Raw genomic sequence first — 26,652 nt, 5'->3', positions numbered from 1 at the left:
ATTATTTCCATCCAGGGTGTTCTAAGAGATTGAAGCGAAAAATTTTATATACAGGGTGTTTCTGAAAAGTCCATCACAAATTAAGGGGCGTGTTTATGGGACCAAACTGAGCGGAAAGTACCAAAGAACATGGGGTGTACAACATTTTGTTACGGAGATATGGCCTTCCAAACATTCGCCCCTAAAACAAGGAAATATCCAAAAATGAGGAGTAACACTTAAGACCGACTAACCAGCTTGTTTAAAATTACTAGACAATTTCAATAGCCTTTAATCGAACAATTGATTTCTACCTTTACTAATCAGAAGCGTATAAATGAGTAGAAGTATGCCTACGGTGGTAATGTAAAATTAATCCCAAGTGACATGATGTTTCAAGATCTTCCCAGCACCAAGTAAAATGGTTCTGATTGAAGGGACTTTTATTAGCACAGCGTAAACAACGTTATTTTCAGGAATTAGTCCAAATGTCCACGGGCGGCATTACAAAAACGAGGCAGTCTTTCGAATGATACTTGGACATGTTGGAAGATCCCTGGCTTGTTCCTGTTATCTCAAACCGTAAAAAGCTACGCAAATCTTCATCATCACGGACAACACTCTTGTACGTTAGGTATGACCTTGAGAAAACCTAAAAGGACATCTCGAATGTATTTGAAAAACCCATCTCCAATTAAGGGGCGTGTTGTTTGTTTCCAACAGAGTAAACTCGCCCAGAGAACAATTACAATGCAGAGCCACGTTTCGGCGTTAATGGCCCACAAAGGTGGTCCCAAAAACAAGAACAAACTTTAATTTGTTTCGTTCAGTAAGTGTTTCATGTGTCATAGATAAAACGCCATGATTAATGCACGAAGAAAATGAATTTATTGACAAGTTTTAACATTTAATTGCAACTAGTTACAATTAGTGGTTTCTGGCTAAAGTAAACGATATCGATTTCCCACGGGATTTGTTGGTTACTGACGAAGCTAACTTTTCACGGGATGGTATTATTAACTTACATAATAAACATCAATGGTCCCAGCTAAACCCCCACGCAACTTGCGTTAGAAGTCACCAAGTACAATTCAGTTTAAACGTGTGGTGTGGTATTGTGGGTGACAATTTAATTGGGCCACATTTCCTAGAGCCCAGGTTAAACGGTGTGGCTTACTTGCAGTTCTTACGGGACGATTTACCGGAACTACTCGAAGACGTACCCTTAGGTTTGGTAAACAGAATGTGGTTCATGCACGATGGTGCACCACCACATTTCAGCATCGCGGTCCGAAATTATCTTAACGCGACCTTCCCTTTGCGGTGGTTAGGTCGAGGTGGACCTGTGGAGTGGCCTGCTCGATCACCCGATCTGAACCCTTGTGATTTCTTTCTTTGGGGCCACCTGAAAGACTTAGTTTATCAGACTGAAGTGCCCGATGTTGAAGAGCTACGTCGACGAATAATTCACGGCTGTCAAACAATTCGCGAAACTCCAGGCATTTTTCAACGTGTAAGGGAATCATTTGTAAGACGTGCTAATGTGTGCCTTAACGCGGGTGGTGAACACTTTGAACAATTTTTGTAACTAGTTGCAATTAAATGTTAAAACTTGTCAATAAATTCATTTTCTTCGTGCATTAATCATGGCGTTTTATCTATGACACATGAAACACTTACTGAACGAAACAAATTAAAGTTTGTTCTTGTTTTTGGGACCACCTTTGTGGGCCATTAACGCCGAAACGTGGCTCTGCATTGTAATTGTTCTCTGGGCGAGTTTACTCTGTTGGAAACAAACAACACGCCCCTTAATTGGAGATGGGTTTTTCAAATACATTCGAGATGTCCTTTTAGGTTTTCTCAAGGTCATACCTAACGTACAAGAGTGTTGTCCGTGATGATGAAGATTTGCGTAGCTTTTTACGGTTTGAGATAACAGGAACAAGCCAGGGATCTTCCAACATGTCCAAGTATCATTCGAAAGACTGCCTCGTTTTTGTAATGCCGCCCGTGGACATTTGGACTAATTCCTGAAAATAACGTTGTTTACGCTGTGCTAATAAAAGTCCCTTCAATCAGAACCATTTTACTTGGTGCTGGGAAGATCTTGAAACATCATGTCACTTGGGATTAATTTTACATTACCACCGTAGGCATACTTCTACTCATTTATACGCTTCTGATTAGTAAAGGTAGAAATCAATTGTTCGATTAAAGGCTATTGAAATTGTCTAGTAATTTTAAACAAGCTGGTTAGTCGGTCTTAAGTGTTACTCCTCATTTTTGGATACTTCCTTGTTTTAGGGGCGAATGTTTGGAAGGCCATATCTCCGTAACAAAATGTTGTACACCCCATGTTCTTTGGTACTTTCCGCTCAGTTTGGTCCCATAAACACGCCCCTTAATTTGTGATGGACTTTTCAGAAACACCCTGTATATGAGAAAGCGTTCGCCATTAACGCGGTGCTATAATTGAGATTTATTTCGCTCACTGAACCGAGCGGGATTAAGAAGTTCGCTCGTTCAACAAAAGCGTCTATCTCTTAAGCCTAACCATTCTCACAAAGAGGAAGGAACTAAGATTGGCTAATTTTAAAACTAACGTCCCCCGACCTCTTCTAACACGTGTTTTAAGACTCAATGCATCATGGGAGATCCGTTGTTTCTATATAGAGTAATTAAAAAGCTATTTCCCGCCCTCAGGATTAGTTTTGTGATTGATGCGTGCTAGGCCTTGGCCAGAATTTGATTTTTCAAGGAGTAAGTGGTTGAGAATCCAAGCTGGGAAATAAGGAAAAAAAAAGAAAGCGTGGAGGTATAACTTCTCCTTGGGTTGATGGAAGAGAAGAAATCTAAGCTCTCGTAAGAGGATTACCAAGAATTCGAGAAGAGAAAGATAGGGTTAGAGAGGAGAAAGTTGAGTCGAGGCACCGTGGTCGAGAAACGATAGATAGGGTACGGGTTTTAGTTAGAGGAAAACTACGGGAAACAGGAGAGAAACCAGATCGAAATTGGAATGCAAATTGCGTCTCAAGGTGTCCCTAGGAGATAGTACGCTAGCTATAGTAGAAACACCAAAATTCCTCTTTCTTTAAACCCTGGGAAATATTTGGGTGTTTAGGGTTTGTTGAGATGAGCATATTAGATTGGCAGGAATGATTTGTTGTCTGGTTATGTCCCAAGTTACAGTGTAAGAAGGGTCGGGCCAATTCGTATTTTTTTTAGAGAGAGATGAAATCGCGGTACTGCCGACGAAAGAAATAAGTACACTAAATTACAGACCTATGAAACTGGGCATAAATTAAGAAATAACCAATTTATTTTTCAATCATTAGTTATCAATTATCACCTAATGAGTTTACAATACAAAATTAGTAGTAATGGAAAAACGCTTGCAATACAGTTTCAAAGGTTTTGAAATTATTGCTATTGCAATTATTTCTGACAAATATATTTAGGGTTATTGGGAATCTGATATGCCATAATGAATTTATTCTTACTTACCATATCAAACAAAATAACAACAACAACAAAAAAGACATGGATAGTTACTGCAATCCCAAACCCTTTAATTCGTCTTTATCACCTTGTTCTTTATTTCTTTTTATTTCCGAAGGGGTTTTCTATTCCCCGTTATATTCCTCCTTACCCCATTTTCCTATAAACTTTCATTTCCGGTCTAAGCATCGTATTGGGTTCTACCATGACAACTAGGAACAGGGCGCGCGTTCTTTTCCCATGCAGTGTCTCTTGACCAACCCCCCCCCCCTCGTACAGTTTTCCTTATTCCTTACATCAGAGAACATTCCATCGATTTTTCATAAAAGTATTTGTAAAATTCCAACTATTTCGCCCGAATTTTTTTTTCGTTCTTCCAAGGATAGGAGTAAACATACGGGGTGAAACAGGATGGAAACACCAGCTTCAGTTTTATTGCCTTTCTTTTTACCCCAGCGAGATTGAAACGGTTTTTCGTTTCGATTTGTTTATTGAAGGTGTTGGGTAACATTATCTAGTGAATTCCTATTTCACTATGCGTATGATATCATGATGTAATACGTGTTATCAAAAGTTCATAAGATATGTTATCATCATAAGTTTGTCACTGGTTACAAACTGGAGCGAGCTTGTCATGAAGTGATTGAAGTAGGTCATAGATTCGAGGTAAAGCGACGCCTGGTGAGGAGCTGCTGTCAAAGGCTTAGTACAGACTAAATATTGCAAAATTAACGACCGAGTGTAGTACTTCAATACTTGCTTGTCGTTCTCGAACTAGCGCGAGCTGTAAGTCTAAAAAGTATAGGTAGTGTCATGCTTATGGGACATATCTTATAAACTTATGGTGTTATTTTTGTGATATCCATACTTGGTTTTTGCAAAAGTAAACGACTTTTATCCCGACTCCTATAAGACTCAGAAAAAGATCTACTGGCAGCATTTCTTTAGTTAAGATCATCATTTCGTTTAGTGCTTTGTAAACTCGGGGTAAACTTTAACTTACCCATAGTCAACATTATTCATTTTCCCTTAGGCTTAGGCTTTTGGTTTTTTCTGAAAAGAAAATACTCGAGTTTTTGTTAAGAGAAAGCATTTTGTTTCATTTTCTTTCAACGTTTAGACGGAAACTGCTCTCATATACGACGCCGTTCAGATGTTTGCCAAAGCAATCCAAGAACTAGAAAAAAGCAGAACCATCGACTTTCCCCCGGTTCAGTGCGATGCCGGAATTAGGGGTTCAGATGGAACCAGCATTCTCAACTTTATGAAATCGGTAATTACTTGCTTAAATATATTTTTTTTTCTTTCGAAAGAGTATATATTAACTTTGTGTCTAAATTAATGAAGAGATGAGTAATTAATTAAGTGGAAAATAATTTCCCATATAGGCCTATTTGTAAAACAAGTAGGGGCAAAATTAGCCAGTCATAAAATACCCTAACGTTGTCTGCTTCACAATTAGGCCTGATTTAAGTTAAGTATTGAACATATCTTTATACACTTTTTATTTTCAATCCCTTGTTGTTTGTTATTTGTAAAGGATTATAGTTATAGAGAAAGGCTGCGATATAAAAAAAAAATATACCGAGGTTATATTAAGCTTTATCTAAAATCCGATTCAACTAATCGCTAAAATTAAATTCTTCGGGATGTTATGAATTATATTACGGGCTAAATAGAAGATGCTATCATTTATAAATTAAGGATTAAATAGGTCATATTATACCCTTCCTTAATTAAAGGAGTAGATAAGCCCCGAGCCTTTCGTGATCCAAAGATATTTGCGTATTCTTTACATACTTAGTTCATACCGTTACTCGTCTCTGCAACAATAAGAAAATGATAAGAAATTTCCAAGAGTAGCTCACGAAATTATCAGGGCCTAGAATTATAAGTTTGCTTTACACACACCGTACATACCCTCGTTGTCTGACTCCTAAACGTAGCTCGACTGCTCTCGAATTTCAAAGTTTAATTAATTTCTGAGAATGGCACGAGCGAGATAGCTTAGAGTTCATCCCACGTACAGAATGCGATAGCTTCCTTGCGCAATTATAACTTAAGAAACGCTTGTACAGTTTCAACCGAGTATTGTATAAACTTTAAAGGAATATTCATACTGAAACATTAAGACAGAGTTAGTCCAGAAAAGGGGGCAAAATTTTAAGCCTTAAAGCGAGATGGGATGGGAGGTATAGAGAGTTTAAAGGAAAGACTTCGTTGATTTATTTTAACACAGGCTCAGAGATTGTAAAGAGTACTGCTGCATGCGGGTATTGGGGAAATTAGGGTTCTCATACAGCTTTGCTCGTTTTAAGCCACTTTAGAGTCGAAAGTTACCACTTTCCAATTAGGTGGAGGCGAATGAAAAACCTTTACTGCCCGCTAAGATTAGTATAGGAATTAGTGAACCGTTATACTTTCCCTTTAACCAGTTGTTAAAATTGCCCCTTTTCTATTCTTGCACGTGCGAAATGCTCGCTCGAATGGAGAATTACAACTGATGGATTTCAAAATCCCGAGTAATTTTTCGCCTCATTTCAAATATTTGTTATACAAACAAAAATTTGCGTAGCATGCACCCTAACAAATATAGAAAGATTATTTAATTAAATGAATTGTATAAAGCAAGGAATGCATTCCGTAATGCCATGAATATACATATATATAGATGAAAATCCATCTAGATTAAGTGAAGTACAATTTCAAATAGTTAAAATATTCATGTGGAGTTTGAACTATTTCACGAGAAACTTTTATTATTATATTCAAAATTTGTCAAAATGTCGCGCGATTCTGTTGCAGCACCCCACATATAGTGTTTTACTAATTGCTACAATTTTATACAAACCCCGCGCCTTAGAAGCGACCGAGGGTTCTTTGCATTCAAATTTGAAAATTTTCCGCTCGTTTACCCCGTAATGTTGCGAGCTAGCTTACGAGAGACGAAGACATTTTATTTAATTACCGAATTTTTATTGAAATTACTTTATCTTTCTTGTTTTCATTTAATTTTTCCAGACTAGTATCCGCGGTTTAACTGGCGACGTCATGTTTGACCTGCAAGGATATCGTTCACATTTCTTCTTGGATTTAATGTTTCTAACTTCGAACGGACTAACTAAAGTAAGTATAAGTTCGAATTACAAATAGGCAAAGCACTCGTGACGTAATAAGTGACGTAGTTTTACTCAAAATGGTTTCAAATTTACAACCTTCATTGATAACAATACTGGCCATAGTTTAAGTTTAGTGTTAATCGGCGCAATAGACAATTCTAAAATGAAACTCAAAGTACACGCAATGATTCTTATGTCTATTTTTCGCCTACAGATTGGAACCTGGAATCCAGAATCAGGATTAAACATTACAAGCAACATTACGGCTGATTATTTCACGCTTTTGCTTCGAAACAAGACCTTAATTGTCACTACAGCTTTAGTAAGTTTGACCTTTCATTTAACCCTTGACCTCAAAAGCATCAATATTCATTTCGACTGAATAACTGATTTCCCATTCATTAGATAAACCAAATCAATATAGACTATAAAATCAATAGACCCGTAGGCATATCTTCCATGCATGTTTGATCCAATCATTTAGGTATGCGCTAAAGGTTGAAAATTTTGATTTTTACCTAAGCCTTGGCTCGTATTCAAGAGTTGATAAACACTATAGAATGTTTCCATTATTTCTAATGAAACAATCTTGAAACTGGAGAAATAATCAGACAGAAGTGACGCCAAACTCTTGATTATTTACTCCAATAACAGGCAGCACGTGAAAGTGGCACTAATCTTGAATTGATGAAGGTGGGGGGGGGGAGAGAGACCAAGGCTTATATTAAAGGCGTTGATTTGATCCTGTTTAGGTTATGGCCCCCACCTTTATTCCCTTCCATCATGGGGAAGCTGCATCATTTTCCTTGCCACTCTAGCATCCCCTCCTGTCTTAAAACCCTACTATACCTACGACCAGTGATCAAATATTTGACGATCCCCTAGTACCCATAATTCCATTGGGAGGATATAACGTTCCGCTTTCTCGGAAGCCAATATGATCATAAAGTCTCTCGAATAGTAGGCCTTGTCGATCAATTTCTCAATATAACCAAGAACCAAGCGAAATGCTCATTATGAAGCGCAGCTAATTATAACAAATTTAAATAAAATACTTCCACTTAATATTAAAGGAAGTGAAAACTTATAAAATTATTTAAATTATTTCGAAGTAGAATTAAAGAATACGAGCAATTAAGTTAACTTTTAGTCATAAACTTATGATAAGCGTGAATTGTTATTTTTTTACGAGGCGGAACCGTTAGGAATTTATCTGAGTCGATGACAGTTAAGTCATAAAGAATATTTCCGCCTAATGACCTTTATGGTCTTACTATATGGATTGAGAGGAAGCGTTTTTGCCACCGATATCCGCCTCGAATACCATAGAAACAATAAGGAAAGAGCTGGAACCCATCTCCATCCTCCTTACAACCCGAGATAAGAAAAAGACCAATTTTTCCAAGGAAACTATAGCGAATAAAGAAGATAGCCAATACCCTTAAGGCCTTCGTCTACGTTATGTCCATGGAGCAAAGGTGAAAGGGTTGAAGTACTATGCGCCTAATACCCATTTGAAATATTTTCATTCCATTTTTATAATTAAAATCGGTTTTTGATGTTATTTCAATCTTTAAAAAGGCTTAAACAATATATTAGGTTATTCAAAAAGCACATGATATTAAAAAGAGTTAAACTCGTGAAATTTTAAAATGGAAAGTTAGGCTTAAACAATATTAGATTATTCAAAAAGCACGTTATATTAAAATAAAGTTAAATTTGCGAAATTTTAAAATGGAAAAAACAATTAGGGTTTAGGCCTAACGAATGTTATTTTATATTTTAAAGGCAGTTGCATTAGCAGCAATGGAATTTTCTATAGTGCTTAAGTAAATTGCAGTGTTAGATAAATTGCAACCGCAATATTCAAAAATAACTAACCACCGCAATGCACCACGGGAAATCTTTAAGAAAAAACCCCAAGCGAGGTTAGAATAATTACAGGCCCAACTTTTAGCCTAAAATTAGCAAATTCCATAAATTACTTAATACCCCAAGTATATATTAATTTTTCATCTTCAAGTTATCTTTTATACTTGGCAAATGTTCCTCTCGCGTTGGCTTTATTCGGGCTTTGTTAATGAACTAGAGACTAACGCCTCGAATTGATCACCGTGCAGTTGGGTCGGGTCTTAATGGCATTGGATAAACCCTTCCTCCTATTGGTTGGAAATTGTAGGAAGAAAAGCAACCGACTGACTCCTAGCTTCCTTTAGCGCTCGCTCCTTATAATTCTAAGCGAAACATAGGCTTAAGGTATTAGTTATAAAGATGGGGAAGGAATCCTAACCATTACCTTCTAAGATGAATGAACTAAGTCATTCTGACGCGACTTTGCCCCCGTTTTAACGATCCTTACGTAGCTAAGTCCTACAAGAGTTAATGCTAAATTATGCCTGAAGTGCATGGGTGAGGAGGTTTCATTTGATTTAGCAACATACAGAGTGTTTCTGATAAGTCTGCCTTAAATTAAGAGGGATGTTCTTTGGGAAATCAATTTAAGTCGAAATGTAACTTCTATTCAGACATTTTTGTCATACGGGCCCCTGTTTTCGAGTTAAGATTGTCCAGAGTATTTTACGGATGACCCCGTAAATTTAATTAAGAAACTGAAAGGCAATGATTTCTAATTTAAAACACTTAAATCATAACTCAGAAACTGTTGCCTGGACAGCAAAATGTCATTGAACGACAACCTAATCCAATTTTACCTAACCTAACCCTGCATAAACTAATACCACACGATAAATACAATTTGGGGTCAGGTTTCCGTCTTCTAGAATCAAATTTGGAATTTGAACGATGAAACGTATTATTACGTATCATTAGCACTTGCCTGTAAGGGTATACCGTCTTCAAATCACCAACCTTATTAAAAGGAGCGTGGCCAGGGTATGGGGGGAGGGGTAGGGGGAGCTATATTGGCTAGCCAGTCTTAAATATGAGGCTAGCTAACTTCTTACAAAAGAGAAAAAGGGAAAAGGAAAGCGTCGTAAATTTTCCGCTCCTTTATCCATCGTTAAAAGTTTTACCTCCGGAATATTTTCTTCCCCCTTTTTTTTCCTGGACTTTCCTTCTTTCTCGTCTTATTTCTCTCTTCTCTAAGAATTCTCTCTCGTTTCTCCGGAAAACTAAGCCTATTCCATTCTCTCCAAAGCCTATTGCCGCTTCATTCATTCGGTCCCCGCTTCGCGGACCAAATTTAAGGCAAAACATTCAGAACCTCGCTTTCAATGAGCCGTTTAAAAGAGTAGTAACATTTGTATTTTAATTTCTTTACGGTTTTTAAATTTAACTTGTTAAGCCTAATGTGAAATTGTAATTGAATAGCACGTGTGATTTTTCTCGCGCTACACAGAATACTTTTATTTTTTTGCGCTCTTTAGGGCTGACAAAGTATTGGTCCGATGCTTGCTGGCTGGACACCTTTTTCATCCGCCATTTTTCGTGTTACCAACTTCGTAAAATAGCAGTTCGAACTACCTATAGGTGGCTTACACTATCGGAACAGTCTAGTTTTTATTAATTTCTATAATTTTCTAGTTTCTAAAACGCTTTAATATAATCTAGTTCAACTCGGGCTGCCTCTAGCGGTTCCTTTTGGTGACTGAAATAACCTACTATTATGCTATTATTCCTTTGTAATTTGCGAATTCGTCTATTAGGGCCGGGACGTTTGGAAGAAAATACAAATTCTAATCCTGTGTAGTAGCTAGTAACCAACCGTTAAGGGATTTGAAATGGTTTTCTTTTCTTTTTATTATTTTTTGGGTTTATCTACTTCATTATTTGAGCAGTGTTCCCTAGTGGGAAAAATTAGCGTATCCTCAACGGAGAGGCGAAGAAAAACGAACCTTGTAATGTATTCTCGATAAAGTCTCAAAGCATTTTAATGAGAAATTACCAAACAAAGAAGTTCGAAATCGTTTTCCCTCCGCCTCTTTTCTTTTCGCCAAATAAAAAGAGCTAACTAATTTCCAACTTGGGTAAACTTTGAAAACATTCTTTTGTTTTTATGACTGGGGTTTTTTAGTAAGATTGAAAATTTTTGCCGCGGGTCTCTTAAATTTTAACAAGGGTTTTTTAGAAGTGAATTAAACTAGAAGTATCGACGTTGTTCTTTTAGAGTGACCCTTACACGATGCTGAGAGATTCAGCCGGTAAACTGATTGGCAACGAAAGATACGAAGGCTACAGCGTCGACCTGATCGACGAAGTCTCCAAGATATTGGGCTTCACTTATATTTTCAAAGAAGTAGACGATAAGAGCTACGGAAGAAAGGGGCCTAATGGAACCTGGAGCGGAATGATTGGAGAAGTTGTCAGCGGAGTAAGAACGCGTTTATCCATCCTTATCCTTTGGGTCACCGTCAATATTTGCTTTCCACACGATATTACGAAGGTCTTCGAGGACCGTAAGCCTTGGGTTTATTGGGTTGTTTTTCTATGATTATTAGAAAGCCGACGTGGCCATAGCTGATTTAACTATTACGTCGATTCGGGAAGAGGCCGTCGACTTCACGATGCCATTCATGAACACTGGAATCAGCATTCTCTTCAAAAAGCCGACGCAGAAAGTCACGAGATTATTCTCTTTCTTGTCGCCTTTTTCCATGGAAGTTTGGATTTACGTCATTGGCGCCTACATCGGCGTCAGCGTCATCCTCTTCCTGGTGGGACGAATGAGTCCCTACGAGTGGGACAACCCACATCCTTGCAGACAGGAAAATCAAGTCTTAGAGAACAACTTTAACCTCATGAACAGCATGTGGTTCACCATCGGATCCCTTATGCAACAGGGTTCTGATTTGGCTCCAAAGTAAATCATTAACATCTCCCCGTTCCAAACCGCACTTTCTTATCTCTTTTATCTCTCGCTGTTTAATTTTTTTGCTTCGTCATACCTATTTTTGCTACATATTTAAAAGCCTGTTCTTCCTAACTAATCACGTGACATTGTTAAAGCGCGCGCGGAATTAGAAAATTCACAAACAAAGGCTTAACGAACTTTAACGTTTTCGCATAGCACGTGACATTTCGAAATTTCAACGTCGTAGCACGCTTTTTTACTAGTATTATTTGTCATTCATGTTTATGTTAAAACGCATCGAAAGGGTCTGTACCGTTTACATTGCTGAAATATCGTTTAAGGTCAAGAGTTGAACTATGCATTCCAATCTCGGTTGACCCCTTCGATTTGCCGCTTTCTCAAACCTAAAAGGAAGCAGCGAAAGAAGCTAACAATATTTTTTTGTTTTTCTTTCCCCTTTTTTTTCTTCGCGTATCTTTTTCTTAGAGCCATGTCGACGAGAACGGTGGCTGGAATCTGGTATTTCTTTACCTTGATCATGATTTCTTCGTACACCGCCAATTTGGCTGCTTTCTTGACCGTCGAGAAGACGGTCTACCCCATTGAAAGTGCCGAAGATCTTTCCAAACAAGAAAAAATCCGATACGGATGCTTAGGAGGTGGCTCCACCGAACAGTTTTTCAAAGTAAGATATCCATCCTACCTTTCCTTTCCCCTTTTACCACCCTTACATTCGTACGGTCCCATTTCATTCCCGCCTTCCTTCTTTCTTAGTTTCTTTCTTTCAACTCCTTGAAAAAAAGAAAGAAAAAGAAAAAAAAAATACTAGAATAGAAGCGAATGGTCGACCCCGATAAACGTGATGTGTTTGTTGATTTAGTAGTAATTGCTCAATCGAAGCTAAGGAAGCTGTAGATACTATTACGGTATAGGAAAGAATACCTTTTTTGGTACAAAGAATATACTGTATAGAATTCCCTCCTATATGTAGAAGTCACTATTGATCGAACCACCAAGGCTTAGCTAAGAGAATAGCTTGGACAGGGTCATAGGAAGGAGCAGGTTATAACCTTCGATCAACAACATTATAAGCCTATTTTGAAAAAAAACCTTGATGTACAAGAAGTGTTTTTGACCTCGGTACAAGTTATAGTTGACGACGGAGGGTGGTATTACCCACTGCACTTCGGTCCTACTACTAGTTTATTTACTCCCTATTTTCAGAAATACTATTTTGAGTTGTTGAAAGAGGCGCGTACGGAATTTTAATACTTCTGTTTATCAACAACAAAGAACCTCTTGAATAGATCAGGATATTTTCGTCTGGTATTTATATTCTGGTGCCTATGGAGCGAGTTTTGCAAGGTACAATATTTTATAGGTATGCCTTGGCTAGACGTCGTTGTAAATTAAATTTCCCTCTAAAGAAGAAGCGGGTTGAAGTTTCGGGACGAGATCCAAGTTTTTTAGTCGTCTTTTTTTTAAAGTCAAGAAAATTTCCTCTCGAGAAAAAAGACTTCCAATCTTAAAAGGGGTCAAAATTTCCATGATTTTTTATAAGATTCTTGGCACTTTGAAGATAGAAGGGTAAAGCAACCAACGCGTAGTTCGAGACTCGCATAACCGAGTTCCCAACAACCAAAAATTCAATCTTTTTAGTACGTAACTTTGAAACACGAAATAAACTAGCTACCCAAGGTCCTTTAGGAATAGGTTGTATAGTACCTAGTTACGAACGAAATACGAGACATGCCTGACTTACAGGCCCTCAAGGAAAGTTCAAAAGGTCACGATGTAAAGTTTCCCAGACAAAATTAATTCAAGTGTGCTGATTTTGGGGTCGGTGTTACAATGTTGCAAACGCTATTTCTCAGCGATGACTAGACCAATTTCGATACTTTTTCAATTAAATACATGGTCTGTGTCGTTATTTAATTTAGTGACCCAATGAATTTGAGGTTAAAGGTCACGCCATATATCTATAGCGAAGACACATTTTTCGACTGCGCAGAAGTAATTATCTGTTTCAAATATAAATGATTGAAATTTCGTTTACTTATCAATAATAAACTTAAGCTATTTCAAAATATGCAGAGTACATTGTGAACTGTTCTTGGGTTTAATGTGTGAGTACTATTTTATCCTATACTAAGTTAGCTGGTAAAGTAGGCGGAAATATATTCAAAATAAATAACCCGAGAGTTTCAAAGAGGTATAATCGTTAAGCGACTTTGTCTCAAAGTTTACCTTTTTCCCAATGGGAATATCGGGTTAAATCAAGCTTCTCAAACACTATATAGTATCGCTCCGTTTTCTGTTGACAGCTACGTCATTTTTCAAACACCCAACATGGCCTTCCTCTTGAGGGGCTGTCCCCGCCCATCATGACGTGCAGGCCACTAGAGTAAGGCGAAACTCCCCAACCTCCGTTTGAGTTGTTCCTTTTCGCCTAACTCACTCGAAACTGATACTCCATCAGTACCACATTTGCTCAATAGTTCTTGGCAAGAGCTATATAACGATTTCTCAAAACGGTGGAAGAGAGGAAGAGTGCGGGGCTTTTGAGTACCATCCATTTTACGGTGGGAGTACAGCTAGGGAGCCGAAATACAGAATGAAAAGGGCTTCGATTTGAAATCGTTTTGCGTGACTATCTGGAATCGATCCGTTGAATTTTTGATCGTCGTATGAGTTCCCAGACTTACTCGTATAGTCTGAATCGTTAAACTTCAAGAAATCGAGAGAAAATAGCTTCGGAAAACCTTTTAGAAAACGAATTTAATGTAATTGAATTTAAGAAACAAACAAGATCTACGGAGTAGAGTATGTCTGGGTTTCAGAATCAACTGGTTAATAAAAATACTTAATAATATCATAAGTTTACAAGATATGGTCCATAAGTATGCCACTACCTATACCGAGCGACCTATACTAATTAATGCCAGAGACTTATAGCTCAAGCTAGTTCGAGAACAGATTTGACTATACTCGGTGGTTAATTTTGCAGTCCATCTGGTCCTATTTAGTCTATGTACTAAGCCTTTGACAGCAGCGTCTCACCAGAATCTATGACCTACGACACTTCATGACAAGCTCCAGTTTGTAACCAGTGACAACTTATGGAACATATCTTATGAACTTATGATAATATATCTTTAGAAGTTTCCAATATAACTGAACAATATGTTAATTTTGAAGTTCGAAACTTAACAATTTAAGGCACTTTAATTTCGATACATTTAAATTTCAGCACAACTTGTACTAACTAGTTAAGCCTAATTTAAATTTAAACTTGAAAAGCACCTGCATATGTCTGGCACCATCCAAACCTGAAAATACCTTTCATTTTGGCCAAATCTTAAACTCTGTTACGATGCGGGCTCAACCCAAAATAACTAAAAACTTTACCGTTCTCAGAAGAACAACAAAAATAAATAAATAAAAATAAAATGAAGTAGAAAATATTGTATTAAGATTATAGATAACGTCTACTAAGGCCCATGCAGAAAAGAGGGAAACAAACTAAATTTGACGCGCTTTGATGTAAATACTATTAGGTGAACTCCCCAAAAATAGGTCTACAGTCCAGTCCTAAAAAGATGAGGACAAAAAATAAATTGCGGAAGAAGCTGGAGATGAAAAGATGGAGGATATAGAAAAGAATAAGATGAAAATGAATTGGGCTGATAGTGGGAAATGAGTGGTGGTGTCTGGAGCCGCGCACGCTGACATATTACCCAAAATTTCAAGAGAGAATGCCTATAGGCTAAGAGTGTGTGGCCAAATCGATTGGTACTCTAGGCTTTAAGACAAAAATACGACAGCCAGATAGAAAGAGGGTATGACAAAAAAATAAAGCGGGGATGGAAGAAGAAAAAAGATTTTTCTTTTCAATATTTTCTCCTTCTTTCCTATACCTCTTATGTAATGTCTAGGAGAAGAATGAAGTGCAAGGAGTCTTCGGACGAAGCGCCTCGGTTTGCGCATCCTGGATAGAATAATAGCTAGGGCGATCAAAAGCGATCTCGTTTTCGGTTGTGACGTCGCAACAGCAAGTACTAAATAACAACCAATCATGCAGAGATAACAGGAAATTAGTGCGGATCCAAGACCTTCATTTCCAGTTCTTTTTCCTCTGCTATATAATTAAAACGTTCCTAGACCGATCACGTGACACGCGCTGTCTTTTAAGACATGCGCGATGAAGACTCTTTCTCTTCGGTGAGATTAGACGGTCCTCTTTCCACGATGCCCAAATCCCTTAGGAAGGCTCCTTGTGTTTTATCCTCTTAGATAATACCACGAATTTCTTATTGCAACGCCTCTCCACTCAATAACCATTAAAGGAAGGGCAGCGGCAGTTTTTTGAAGGCTGTCCGCGTTGAGTTAGTGTTTTGTAGTATGGAATAAGAAGTGAAAAATTAAGGGGTTTTTATTTTCTTTTCTTTGCAGGATTCACAGATCCCGACTTATATGCGCATGTGGAAGTTTATGGAAAAGAATAAGGACGTTTTCACCGAGTCCAATGAGGAAGGTCAAAAGCGAGTATTAGCCGGCGGATACGCATTTTTAATGGAATCCGCCAGTATCGAGTACCGAGTCGAAAGAAATTGTAATTTAACGCAGATCGGGGGTCTACTGGACTCGAAAGCCTACGGAATAGCTACTCGGAAAAGTTGGTCAAAGTGTCCATGTATCCCGAGGACAAGTACTGTTATTATAGAATGAAATAGTTCTTCCACCTAAGAGTTTAAAGTTTGAATACAGTCTTGAAGGTCATGATGGCCAAAATATTTTCCACCACGCCTTTCTTGAAGGTCACGAGGCCCAAACTAGAATCGATTTTTAACATGTACTTGTTCTCCCTGTTCGTAACGGATGTCTTAACGGTTGTTGGGATTGATTTAGATTCTGAGTTCCGGACGCCTTTGTCCAGCGCGATTCTGAAGCTTCAAGAGAACGGGATCTTGCACGATCTAAAAGAAAAATGGTGGAAGCAAAAGAAGGGAGGCGGTCAGTGCTCGGACGATTCTAAGAAGACTTCGAGCATCGTTACCGAGTTGGGCCTGGGCAATGTGGGCGGTGTCTTCGTTGTTCTTTTGTGCGGTCTCGGTCTGGCCATAGTCGTGGCCATTATGGAATTCCTATGGAAGGCCAGAAAACGGGCCTCGGAAGATAAAGTAAGAGCTGTAAGACCTCTTTTATCATCTACAGTGTGAGTACGAAACCGTCTCTCTATATCTCTCGTCTAGTAGTTAATTAAAAAAAAAGAACGAAAAAAAAACCGTAGAGTCTGTGAATTGCTGTCGTGAACGTGCATCCACTGATCGAAGCATCCGTTTGTATATAACTTAACTCCTTTTGCAAGATATCCGTCCGAGAAACAAGTAGATTTAGGCCGAACAGGTGTCCAATAACGTGTCCAACGTCTGGCTAACCATAGTAACGTTCGCCATCGTAGCGCGTGAATTTAATTCCATTTGGAAAGATTCTTCAGCCCTACTCAAACCCTAATTGACCTTCAAGGTCACACCATTTTGAGGTCATGATGACAGGGCGTCATCATGATCAGACAAAGCGTTTCAATTTAGTGTTCAAATCTTTCCAAAACGAGTTTAATTCGTGCGACTGTTTTAGGTATTGAAAATGTATTTGCGTTTTTGCAAATTTATTTGAATTGTGTTGCGTTATACTTGAAGAGTTACTTTCGTCCGACATTCGAGGGAATGTAACCTCCAATATTATTCGGTGCCAAACCCAACCTCAAACTTGGCGTTCACTATCGTTCAACTAACCATTCACGGAGGATCTCGGTTATTTGAACCTTCGTATGGCACAGTACCCGCAAAAAGGGTTACATTCTCTACAAGTCGGTTTTTAACGTTGTGGTCCGTTTCGAAGCGGGACAAGGCCTAATTTAATAAAATACTCTTTGAGCTCATTGTGAAAAATTTTGGGAAGGAGCAAGACGGGATTAACCAATGTTCGATATCAACGATTACCTCCGAAACGGACCAATTAAAAATTTGAAAGCATTTCGTGTAAGGTTCAAACGAACCCCCTTCACCTACAATATGGCAATGCAATGTCACTGGTCAGGTCAACAGGCTCGACTTGGGAAATATCCTTTAAGTCGCGAACCAAGACTTATACGAATTGCTTTCAAACGATACATCTAAACGCATTTTCTAATTCAAATGGCCTTTGTTTTACTTCAATGACGCGAAAAGGAACCACTGTGCAAAGAAATGTTTCGGGAACTCAAATTCGCCCTTTCCTGTCGAAGTTCGACCAAGCCAGCGCGCAAGGTCGATTCGGACAGCAACGGCGATTATCGTATCTCGACTCTGCCCAGTTTCTCCACGGATTATTGATAAACCCACCATATCTGAAAAACTGCACACTCTGCAAGATGAAGCTACACTCCTCCTAACTAAAGTTCTACTATACCACCACTTCACAGGATCACGCTACTACACAATATGGAAAGAATTTTCGACAGGTATATTTAATAATAAGTATAACCAGCTTAAGATCACTCAATCAATGGGGTCTAGAAAAACCAAATAATTAAGTAATTAAAATTCACCCCCGAAAGATAAACGATTTCCAAAGAAGCTTGGTGCTTTTAATTAATAGGTAATTAATACTACGGGTAATCATCTCCAAAGAATGGAAAGAAACAAACGAAAAAAAATTCATAATTACCCTACAAATTTTATACGTTTTAGGTTACGTGGGGGAGGGGGATAACACCTTAAGAATAATTACTAATTACCCAATGGGATTATGAAGGTATATCGAGTCCCAAAACCTTAACCTCATAACAGGTTTGAGAAATTATTTTGGGTCAACCTACCAAAAACATTTTTTCCCATTCTTTGGAGTAGTAATATATAAAAAAATGGCAAGGATGAATTTTATGATACGAATTGGTTGTCAACTTTCGGGGGTGTAATTAAACTTAATGTAAATTAATTAATTGAAATTAATATGAAATTAAATGAGGATCGCAGAAATTAGCTACACGTTCGGGAGCGACATGCATGTTCAAAGGCTTAGGTTGTAAAACAATTTAAAATTCTAATGAACTAAAACTAACCGCGTTAATTATGACGACGATACTACGTAGGCCTATTTACTCAAAAAAAAATAAATAAATAAAAAAGAGGTGTTTTCAAAAGACAACAATTATATACAGTATATATATAAATGTAAAAATCAGATTCTATAATATTACGTTAAACTACCTTCTATTATAACCAAACTAGCTCTCGAAAAGGGTCTGGAAATTTTTAACATTAAAGGTAAAACAAATTACTTAATAAATAACTAACTAACATCGCGATGACGTCACACTGAAATACACTTGTAACAGAATAGGGGAGCCTTGAATTTATCGCGCAATTATAATTCTATATATTGTTTTTTCTGGAGAACATTGGTGTTCTAAAAAAAGACTATTCCCAAAAACTTAACGTAATTGCTTATTGAAAATGGTTCAGTGAAAAGTAAATCTAAAAGCTAAAATACTTTTAATTGTGAGGAAAATAGATGGATGCCCTCATATTTTCCATGGAGTTACTTTACTGGAGTGAATATGAATATTTCTTAAAAAGTGTATTGCATCGTGCAGCTAGGTCTATTTTAAAGTATTGCTCCATGATGACAAGATTGCTAGCAGACGATAGAAAAACGGTATTAAATTTTTTGTGTGTGGGAATTAGCATTATTTCAATCGCGGCCCATATTAGTTCCTTTCTTTTTACCACAACTCCCCCTTATTCTTCAATTAGTACGGAAGAAAATGGCGTTGTATGATCGACGTGTTACATTTCGGTTAGATTAAAGTCGTAATTAAATCGCGTTCAATTAGTGTTTTTGTACCGGATTTGTGATCAAAGATGAACTAAACTCACAGGGACACAGGATAACGTAAAATTTCAATATTTTATTTAAGGTGAGTTTCAGAATTTAAGGCCAATTAAATCTTGATTAGCGAGGATGAATTCGACGGGGAAAATTTAGGGTATACACCATGTCTGCCGCTTGCTTCGCGTGGGAGAAGGTATACTTCGGGTTTTAGCTTTAACAACGTGTGTGTTGTTTTAAATTATCGTATGGAAGCCATTTTAATTTGTATTAAAGAAATATTGATTTATTTAGATTCAACTATTAATATGGTAGTAGAAAAGTACAATATTTAATTGAAATTAATAGAATTAAAGTGGATTCAATTAGATTAAAATATGGTATCGTAGAGCTTCATTTTATGAATCATCGGATAATTTGAATTTCCATTCATTTAAGCCATTCATAATTTTTAATTATTTTAACTTAAATTAATTTGTAATCATTAAATATGCATTAATTTTAACTAAGGCAATAATTCCGAGTGCGGGAAACGTAATATTTTTTAATTATGATTAGAAACTAGGCGGATGAATTACGATTAGTTTAAAATTGACTTGGGTTTGAAAGCGTGGCTTTTATCGAGTAGTTCTAAAACGCCTCCAGTTAAATCTTGCCCCGACCCCCCCCCTTTAATCCTCCTTGTAATATTGGTCTACTCCTGTTTAAACAGATACTGTTTAAGAAAATTATGTAGTAGGCCTAGGGGAGGGGGGAAAATCAAAATCAAATTGGCGACCCCCGATAGAATGAAACTGACGCCAACATACTTCTTGGGGGGAAATATTTCTAATTCCCTTCCCCCATCGCACGATGCTTCAAACCTCCTCGCTTTTAATTCTCGTCGAAGCTGTATTTTTTTTGTGTGACCTTCAAATAATTCAAGCTCTTTCTCAAATCGAGGTTTTTATTACCAAAGCGCTTAGTAATTGTGCAAATTAAGTCAAGGAAGTATGAACTCTAAAACCATGCACTGTATTTTTAGCTTAGGTTTAATTTTTACTGACCAACTCATGAGCACGCAGCTTTGCGAAACAAATTAATTACGTTGCAAATAATCGAAACCAATTACGAATATACATAATTAAGATGGTTGAAATAATTTTAGGGAAGTAATTAACGCCAATGCCAGAATAAACAATATTTTATATTTAAATTAATAAATATATTAAAACCGACAGAACCAATCACTTTCAAATAAAACTAAACTAAACTAAACCACTCGAGGTATTTTATAATTAAAACAACAACCCCCTGTTAATAAGCCCCGCCCCCTTTTTCCATATACTAATTAATAATTACTATCTATTAATTACTATAATTAAATCTTAATAACTTAGTTTAAAGATATCAAAATGTAAAAAAAAAATAATATTACAATCTTTTTTAAATTGCATAGGCCTACGGTATTTCTACTAAAATGGGATGAACAAAATATACAAAGTGTAAATTAAGGCTAATTAATTAAAGGAAACTAAGCCTTAAATGCTAGGAAAAAAATTGAACAAACAAAATAACAACTTAATAATATTAAATACAATATATAAAAATACAAAACTTGAAATTTTGCTCCAAATAATTCATTTTTTCTGATCATCATGACTTCAAAAAAATTAATAATAAATAATAGAAAATGACCACAAAAATCGCAACACACCCAACCACCCACCCCCTAAAAAACAACGTAGAATTTTTCTCGTCTTTTAATAAATTTTTATTTATTACAAAAAAAAAACTTTAAAAAGCCAAGTTTTAGGTACTTGTACGTAATTATATTAGAGAGGTATTTAAAAAAAAAATAACAAAATGAAAAACTTTTTGAAGCGAAAGAAATCTTCAAATTTTCGTGTTCCACAAAAATAACAACAAATTTAATCAACAACAAACATCTACGTGTAAACAACTCTGGATTTCTTTGGCTTACCGCGCAGCCAAAAAATTTTCCCAGATTGTTCAGTGGAGTTAATTAAGTGATGAAGAGAAAATAATTAATACACTTTTTGGAACTCAAATTATCCGTCCATAAATATTAATATAAAATCATAATAATTAATATTAAAAATAAAAATAAACAAATATTCGAGATGTTAGTTAAGTATACGTCGGGGTTTAAAAGGCTCACTTAAACGAGGGATAAATGTATCTCGAATATTAAAAGGTGTTCTTAAATTATCTAAATATAATTCTTTTAGTTGCGCTATTTTTAATTAAAAAATATATATATACAGATATCAAATCCAACAAGCGGATGACGTAGTATTACGTATTCACTTTAGTACCTATGATTTTGCAAGTGGTTTTTCCCAGCTGTTAAAAACCCGCAATTATATTAGTAAATTAAAATTTTGACATTGTATTGTTAGTTAAACCATGTTATTTAAATTTAAGTTTTGGTGTCAAACTTTAATTTAATTATTATTTACAAAACAAATTTCTGTTGGATTTGGTATACAATAGCGCGACTAATACAAAGCATTTCTTGGATAATTTAAGTAACCCTTTAAATATATATCCATTTAAATAAATAAATAAATAAATATTAATTAACTCAACGCGATAAACAAACAAACAAACAAACCAACAACGTATTTAAAAAAAAGTGTCAAAAATTGATTGTGTGTAGGAAAACAAAAACCTTTTTTTGTGCCAACAAAATCGTATTATCGTATCGTCTAAACAAAATTTATCAAAACCTTTAAACCCATAATATGAAGATGAATCAAGAAATTATCGGTATAAAAACATTAACCCGATAAAAAAAGGACCATATATGAAAATAATTTTAATTTTCATTTTTGAACTTTATGGGTGGGAAAATGTTTTGAATCATTTAAATATTTTTTTTTGTAGTTTGAAATTTTGTCGATTTTTCTTTTGTAAAATCGAATCACGATATTTATTAAGTTTTGTGGATAATATTATATTGTAGAATATTTAAATATGAGGTAAGAATTTCAAATTATCAACAAACAAATATACAACAGACGAAATATTATGGAACAATAAATACTGTTGCGTTCTTTTAAAGAAAAAAAAACATGCAAATATTGAAATATGGGCCTTCATCATGTTTAGACATAATTTTTGGGATATTTTTAAATTTTTTACTTTTTGTGTTTTTTTAATTTTTAAAAATATTCGTTTTTGACAAATTTGTTTCTCGTTTAATTTAACAGAATGTGATCTGAAATCTAATTACAAACCGAAGAAAAAAATAACCGTGTGCATGTGCCTACATGATCTTACCAATAATGATGAATTTGTGCATGAAATTTATGAACACAGAAGAGAAAGGAATTGAACATGGCCGATTCTGGATTCTGAAAATAGGAATTCGCAGTAAGTTTTAGGTTTTCTTAATTGGTGTATACTAAATACCTGGGTCTTGAACTTTGACCTCAATTGGCGAAAATTGTCAATGTAGGTGAGACACTGAACAATATAGGCCTACGTTTGCGAGAATTTTTCTGGGGTCTATATTGGAATTACTCAAAATAATTATGGCATTTGTTGAGGTTTACGATTTTGCAAAAATTTGGGTATCCTGCATGGGGATATACTGTACCTTTAATGTGTTTCCTATAAATTAAGGAATTTATTGACTTGCAAAATATTACCTTTAGGGTAACTGCACCAATATTATAAAAATTAGGTACTATAAATGTACCGTTTTTTTACACGTGAAAACCTTCAAATTTCAGATAAATTCTAACGAATTTATTTATAATTTATTAATTTCTGTACAATTTCACTTCATTTTCTTTTAAATTTTTAAATATCTTATAGCCGTAAAAGGGTTAAAATTATTTCAAATAGTAAAACCCATTTACCTTCGTGAATTAGTTCAAAATACCAGTTGAGATCTTCTTACGCAAATAGGCAAAGACTGGGTTAGTTTTATTAATAAAGTTGGCACTGGGTAGCTTTATATTAAATATCGAATTAAATTTCTTTTTACATTTTTAATTTGCGCAATTAAGACAAAAAATTAATCACAAATTTAATTTTAGATGAGCTGCCAAGTAGGAGATAGAATCACCCCTTAAATAAAATGTAGTTATATATTCTGTTTTTTTTTCGAATACTTAATAACTAGTGTCGTCAAGATATTTGTTAATGAGAAATAGTTCAGTTAGCTTGTTTATTTTTCAAATTGTTTTGTTTATTTGTTGTCGAAACGTCTATCATGGAAGAATAAGCATTTATTTTTAATTATATCGTGACCTAACCATTTCTATAAAACCCGATTCACACTTGACGGGTAAAAAAATTTAGATCTGTTAAAGTTTTTGTGAACAATTTGTTTTTTGCTTTTATTTGTTTTTTTGTATATCTTCCTTTGTCGCTGGATTATTTGGTCCGAGGTATTTTGAAATTTGAATTTAATTTTAAAAGGTTCGTACATCACCTGGAAAAACCTGGAGAACCTGTAAAGAAATATAGAAAATTTTATATTTGGGGAAATTTAATGTAGGGTAAAATTTCGAGGAAATAGGTGAAATATAAAGGTTTGGTACAATGTGAAGGAACTTAGAAACGGGTTTTAGAGTATACTGGAAATTAAAAAATATATATATAGACCAAAATATCATGGGAAAAAATAGGTTAAATTTTAAAATAGGCTTAAATGTCATGGAATAACAGAACAATTTTAAAAAAATAGATCAGTTTTTAAATTAGACTAACATATCAAGGATAAAGTAGGGCGATTGAAAAGATTGGTTAAAATACTAGGGAATATTAGGACAATTTTAAAAATAGGCGAAAATCCCGAAAGGAAAAAAAATAAGTGAATTTTAAATATAGGCTAATATGTACCAGGGGTACATGTAATATTAGAAGCAGGAATAGAGAACAGTAATCTGGGCGCGCGTCAAAGTCCCTGACCCCTTTCCCGGGACGGGGAGGGGTGGGTTGTGAAAGACGTGGTGGGTCATAGCGACAGAGGTAAAAAAGAATTTCGTATTTTTCGCCGTTTTCGTCAGCAACGTCATCAAAACGTAGTTTAAGTGAGCTAATAAGATAATTTAAAAATTTCGTTACGTTTTTGTGGGAGGGGCTCTATAGTGGACTGAAGTAAATAGTAACCGTTCTCTATTCCTGCTTCTAAAATTACATCTATCCCTGTATGTACGCGATAAACTGAAAGTTTAGGCAAATTAAGAACTACGGAGATCGACGGGGGGAAACCTTTGAGAATGAGAATGGAAGGAATGTTGTAGGTAATTACGAACCCTGTCATAAACCTCTTTCGTTGAGACGATTGTGTCTCTCGGTCTCTCCTTCTCTCTGTCTTAGGATTCTGAACAATCGAAATGTATCGGGGATTTTCTTAGCTCTATCATTTGCATAATACCATTTTCCTGCGGTATGTCCAAGGGCGCTGGAACGTAAGTTGTGCCTGGTATACATTTTGAGCAATGTCTCCTCAGAGCCGGTCGTTGCCGGGAAGCCCTGCATCGAGCGGCAAAGCGGAGCTCCTCCGCCATCTCTGAACAGATAGATTGCTGGGTGGAACAAAATATAAGATTCTGCGTTCATTAGAAATTTTTTCCTAACTTCATTATACGCCAACCAACACATTTAAAGATTTTTTTCCCTTTTCTTTTGCCCCAACAATTTTCCGATAGAATTCTCGGATTCCAACCCAGGTTTACTATCAAGGCTCTCATTTAGTTTTGGAGGGGGGAGCGGAAGGGATTTTGCCCAATCGTATCGTAAAGGGATGGTGAAATTTAAAGTAAAAATGACCCAAAGGTTAGGCCCTACAGGAAGCTGATTTAAATTCCAAGGAAATCGGTGTAGCGTTCGAAGGATTGTTTTTTCTTAACAAGGACACGTAACGTTTAAAGGATGGAATAGGACTGTGGTGCACACCGTGATCTTTCGGTTTCCTATTGCATTTTTGACATTGGCAAGCGTACAACGTCCCTGTGAAAGCGTGTGTATGGATATTGGTACGTTCTGACATATTATATGGGTGTTTCATTTTATAAATACCACGTGTAATAGTTTGAATGTCAATATTTACATTTCACCTTCCGTTTAAGTTGGGGCAAATCGATAAATAAGGAGCTAGACTATAGAAGATCTCCCCCTCTTTCGGTAAAATCAATAACGTTAGTAAATAAGTTGGATCCTATTGATCAACAAGTGGGTATTCACCGTTTTCAATACGCTAATTATTTCCCCAAGGGTAGCTAGGAGCTTGCCATGAATTAACTTACAAATCGTATATTTCATAGTAACTCTCGAATATCGCCAAAGCTTAGAGTAAAACTAATTTAAAAAAATGGAAATCGTATAATTTACCCGATCTGATTGGGCGTTTCTTCTGGAATTCCAACAAAATTCCATGATTGCCGTGAAGACCGCTATGGCTAGGCCGCATAATAGTACGACGAATACGCCACCTATATTATCCACTCCTAAAGCATTAGCTTTGCCGTCTTTCGCCTTATCGTCCCGAGTACAGGAAACTCCCGGACTTTTCCACCATTTGTTGTATAACATTTGAATGACTCCCTTTTCTTGAAGGTCCAAAATGGCCAGGGAAATTCGGTCCCTCCATGGTGACCCTATAGGGGAGATGAGGTGGAAAATAATAAGAAATTAAAATTAGAACTAGAAGAATATTATAGAAGATTGCGTTTAAATTAAAGCATAAGTTTGTGAGATATATTCCATAAGTATGACACCACCTATACTTCGTAATGCTAGAGACTTACAGCTCGAGGTTGTTCGAGAACGACAAGCGAATTGAAGTACTACACTCAGTGGTTAATTTTGCAGTCCATCTTACTATTTAGTCTGTAGTAAGCCTTTGACAGCGCCTCAACAGGCGTCGCTTTACGAGAATATGTGGCGTTTCAACTTTTTCACTTCATGACAAACTCAGTAACCAGTGACAAACTCATGAACATATCTTAAGAACTTATGGTTAAGGATGTATCGGAAGAAATCAAACGAATCTTGTTTCTTCCGAAGAAGTTGAAAATTAAAAATAAACAAAACTTAAAGTAAATAAGTAATTATAGAGAATACGTAATTAAATTACGATCTCAAAGATGAAAGCGAGTTTTATAAAGTGATCCTTTTAAAGAACAATTTGTTATAATTTTCATTCCGAGAGTGTATTAATTTGCATATTGATGAGCGGAAACAATTTAAGGCTTAGTACGGAACTATATAGTCTACAGAGGGAAAGTAATGAATTATCTCTCTCTCCAATAGGGGTGTTTTGTTTTGCCAAGAGATTTTGAATCTTTTGTAAATAATTAGGGTTCGTCAGGGCCACCTTTTCCAGCTCCCAAGTGCACAGCAGTCTTCGAT

General features: G+C 36.1%; 2 protein-coding genes and 1 long non-coding RNA gene across 7 annotated transcripts in view; 2 read left to right on the top strand and 1 right to left on the bottom strand.

Annotated features, from left to right (window-relative positions):
• Positions 1-22,472, top strand: part of LOC149704960 (glutamate receptor ionotropic, kainate 2-like) — a 55,157-nt gene extending 32,685 nt beyond the window's left edge. The window contains exons 7-15 of one of the 2 annotated variants that reach the window (XM_089865099.1): positions 4,601-4,753; positions 6,502-6,606; positions 6,814-6,921; positions 10,726-10,929; positions 11,057-11,418; positions 11,896-12,094; positions 15,862-16,084; positions 16,318-16,589; positions 17,640-22,472. In XM_089865099.1, coding sequence (XP_089721225.1) covers positions 4,601-4,753; positions 6,502-6,606; positions 6,814-6,921; positions 10,726-10,929; positions 11,057-11,418; positions 11,896-12,094; positions 15,862-16,084; positions 16,318-16,589; positions 17,640-17,783 — 1,770 coding nt within the window. In that variant the 3' untranslated portion in view covers positions 17,784-22,472. Of the gene's footprint in view, positions 1-4,600; positions 4,754-6,501; positions 6,607-6,813; positions 6,922-10,725; positions 10,930-11,056; positions 11,419-11,895; positions 12,095-15,861; positions 16,085-16,317; positions 16,599-17,639 lie in introns of both variants that reach the window. The other variant, XM_089865098.1, reaches the window with a different exon arrangement.
• Positions 55-1,623, top strand: LOC149704961 (uncharacterized). The gene is made up of 3 exons (XR_016381472.1): positions 55-613; positions 703-808; positions 901-1,623. It is a non-coding gene; the product is annotated as an uncharacterized LOC149704961 (long non-coding RNA).
• A 1,048-nt stretch (positions 22,473-23,520) lies between the features above and the next one.
• Positions 23,521-26,652, bottom strand: part of LOC149704959 (glutamate receptor ionotropic, kainate 2-like) — a 60,311-nt gene continuing 57,179 nt past the window's right edge. For 3 of the 4 annotated variants that reach the window (XM_089865094.1, XM_089865096.1, XM_089865097.1), the window contains 3 exons: positions 25,633-25,898; positions 24,555-24,851; positions 23,521-23,747 (listed from right to left, as the gene is read on the bottom strand). In XM_089865094.1, the coding sequence (XP_089721220.1) occupies positions 24,615-24,851; positions 25,633-25,898 (503 nt within the window). In that variant the 3' untranslated portion in view covers positions 23,521-23,747; positions 24,555-24,614. The remainder of the gene's footprint in view (positions 23,748-24,554; positions 24,852-25,632; positions 25,899-26,652) is intronic. The other variant, XM_089865095.1, reaches the window with a different exon arrangement.

The sequence above is a fragment of the Phalangium opilio genome, unplaced genomic scaffold, assembly GCF_054372755.1.
Source record: "Phalangium opilio isolate 3A_F unplaced genomic scaffold, DU_Popi_V2 ptg000014l_1, whole genome shotgun sequence".
Classification (NCBI taxonomy): domain Eukaryota; kingdom Metazoa; phylum Arthropoda; class Arachnida; order Opiliones; family Phalangiidae; genus Phalangium; species Phalangium opilio.
Note: the sequence above shows the minus strand (reverse complement) of the source record. Positions and strands in the feature narration are given on the sequence as shown.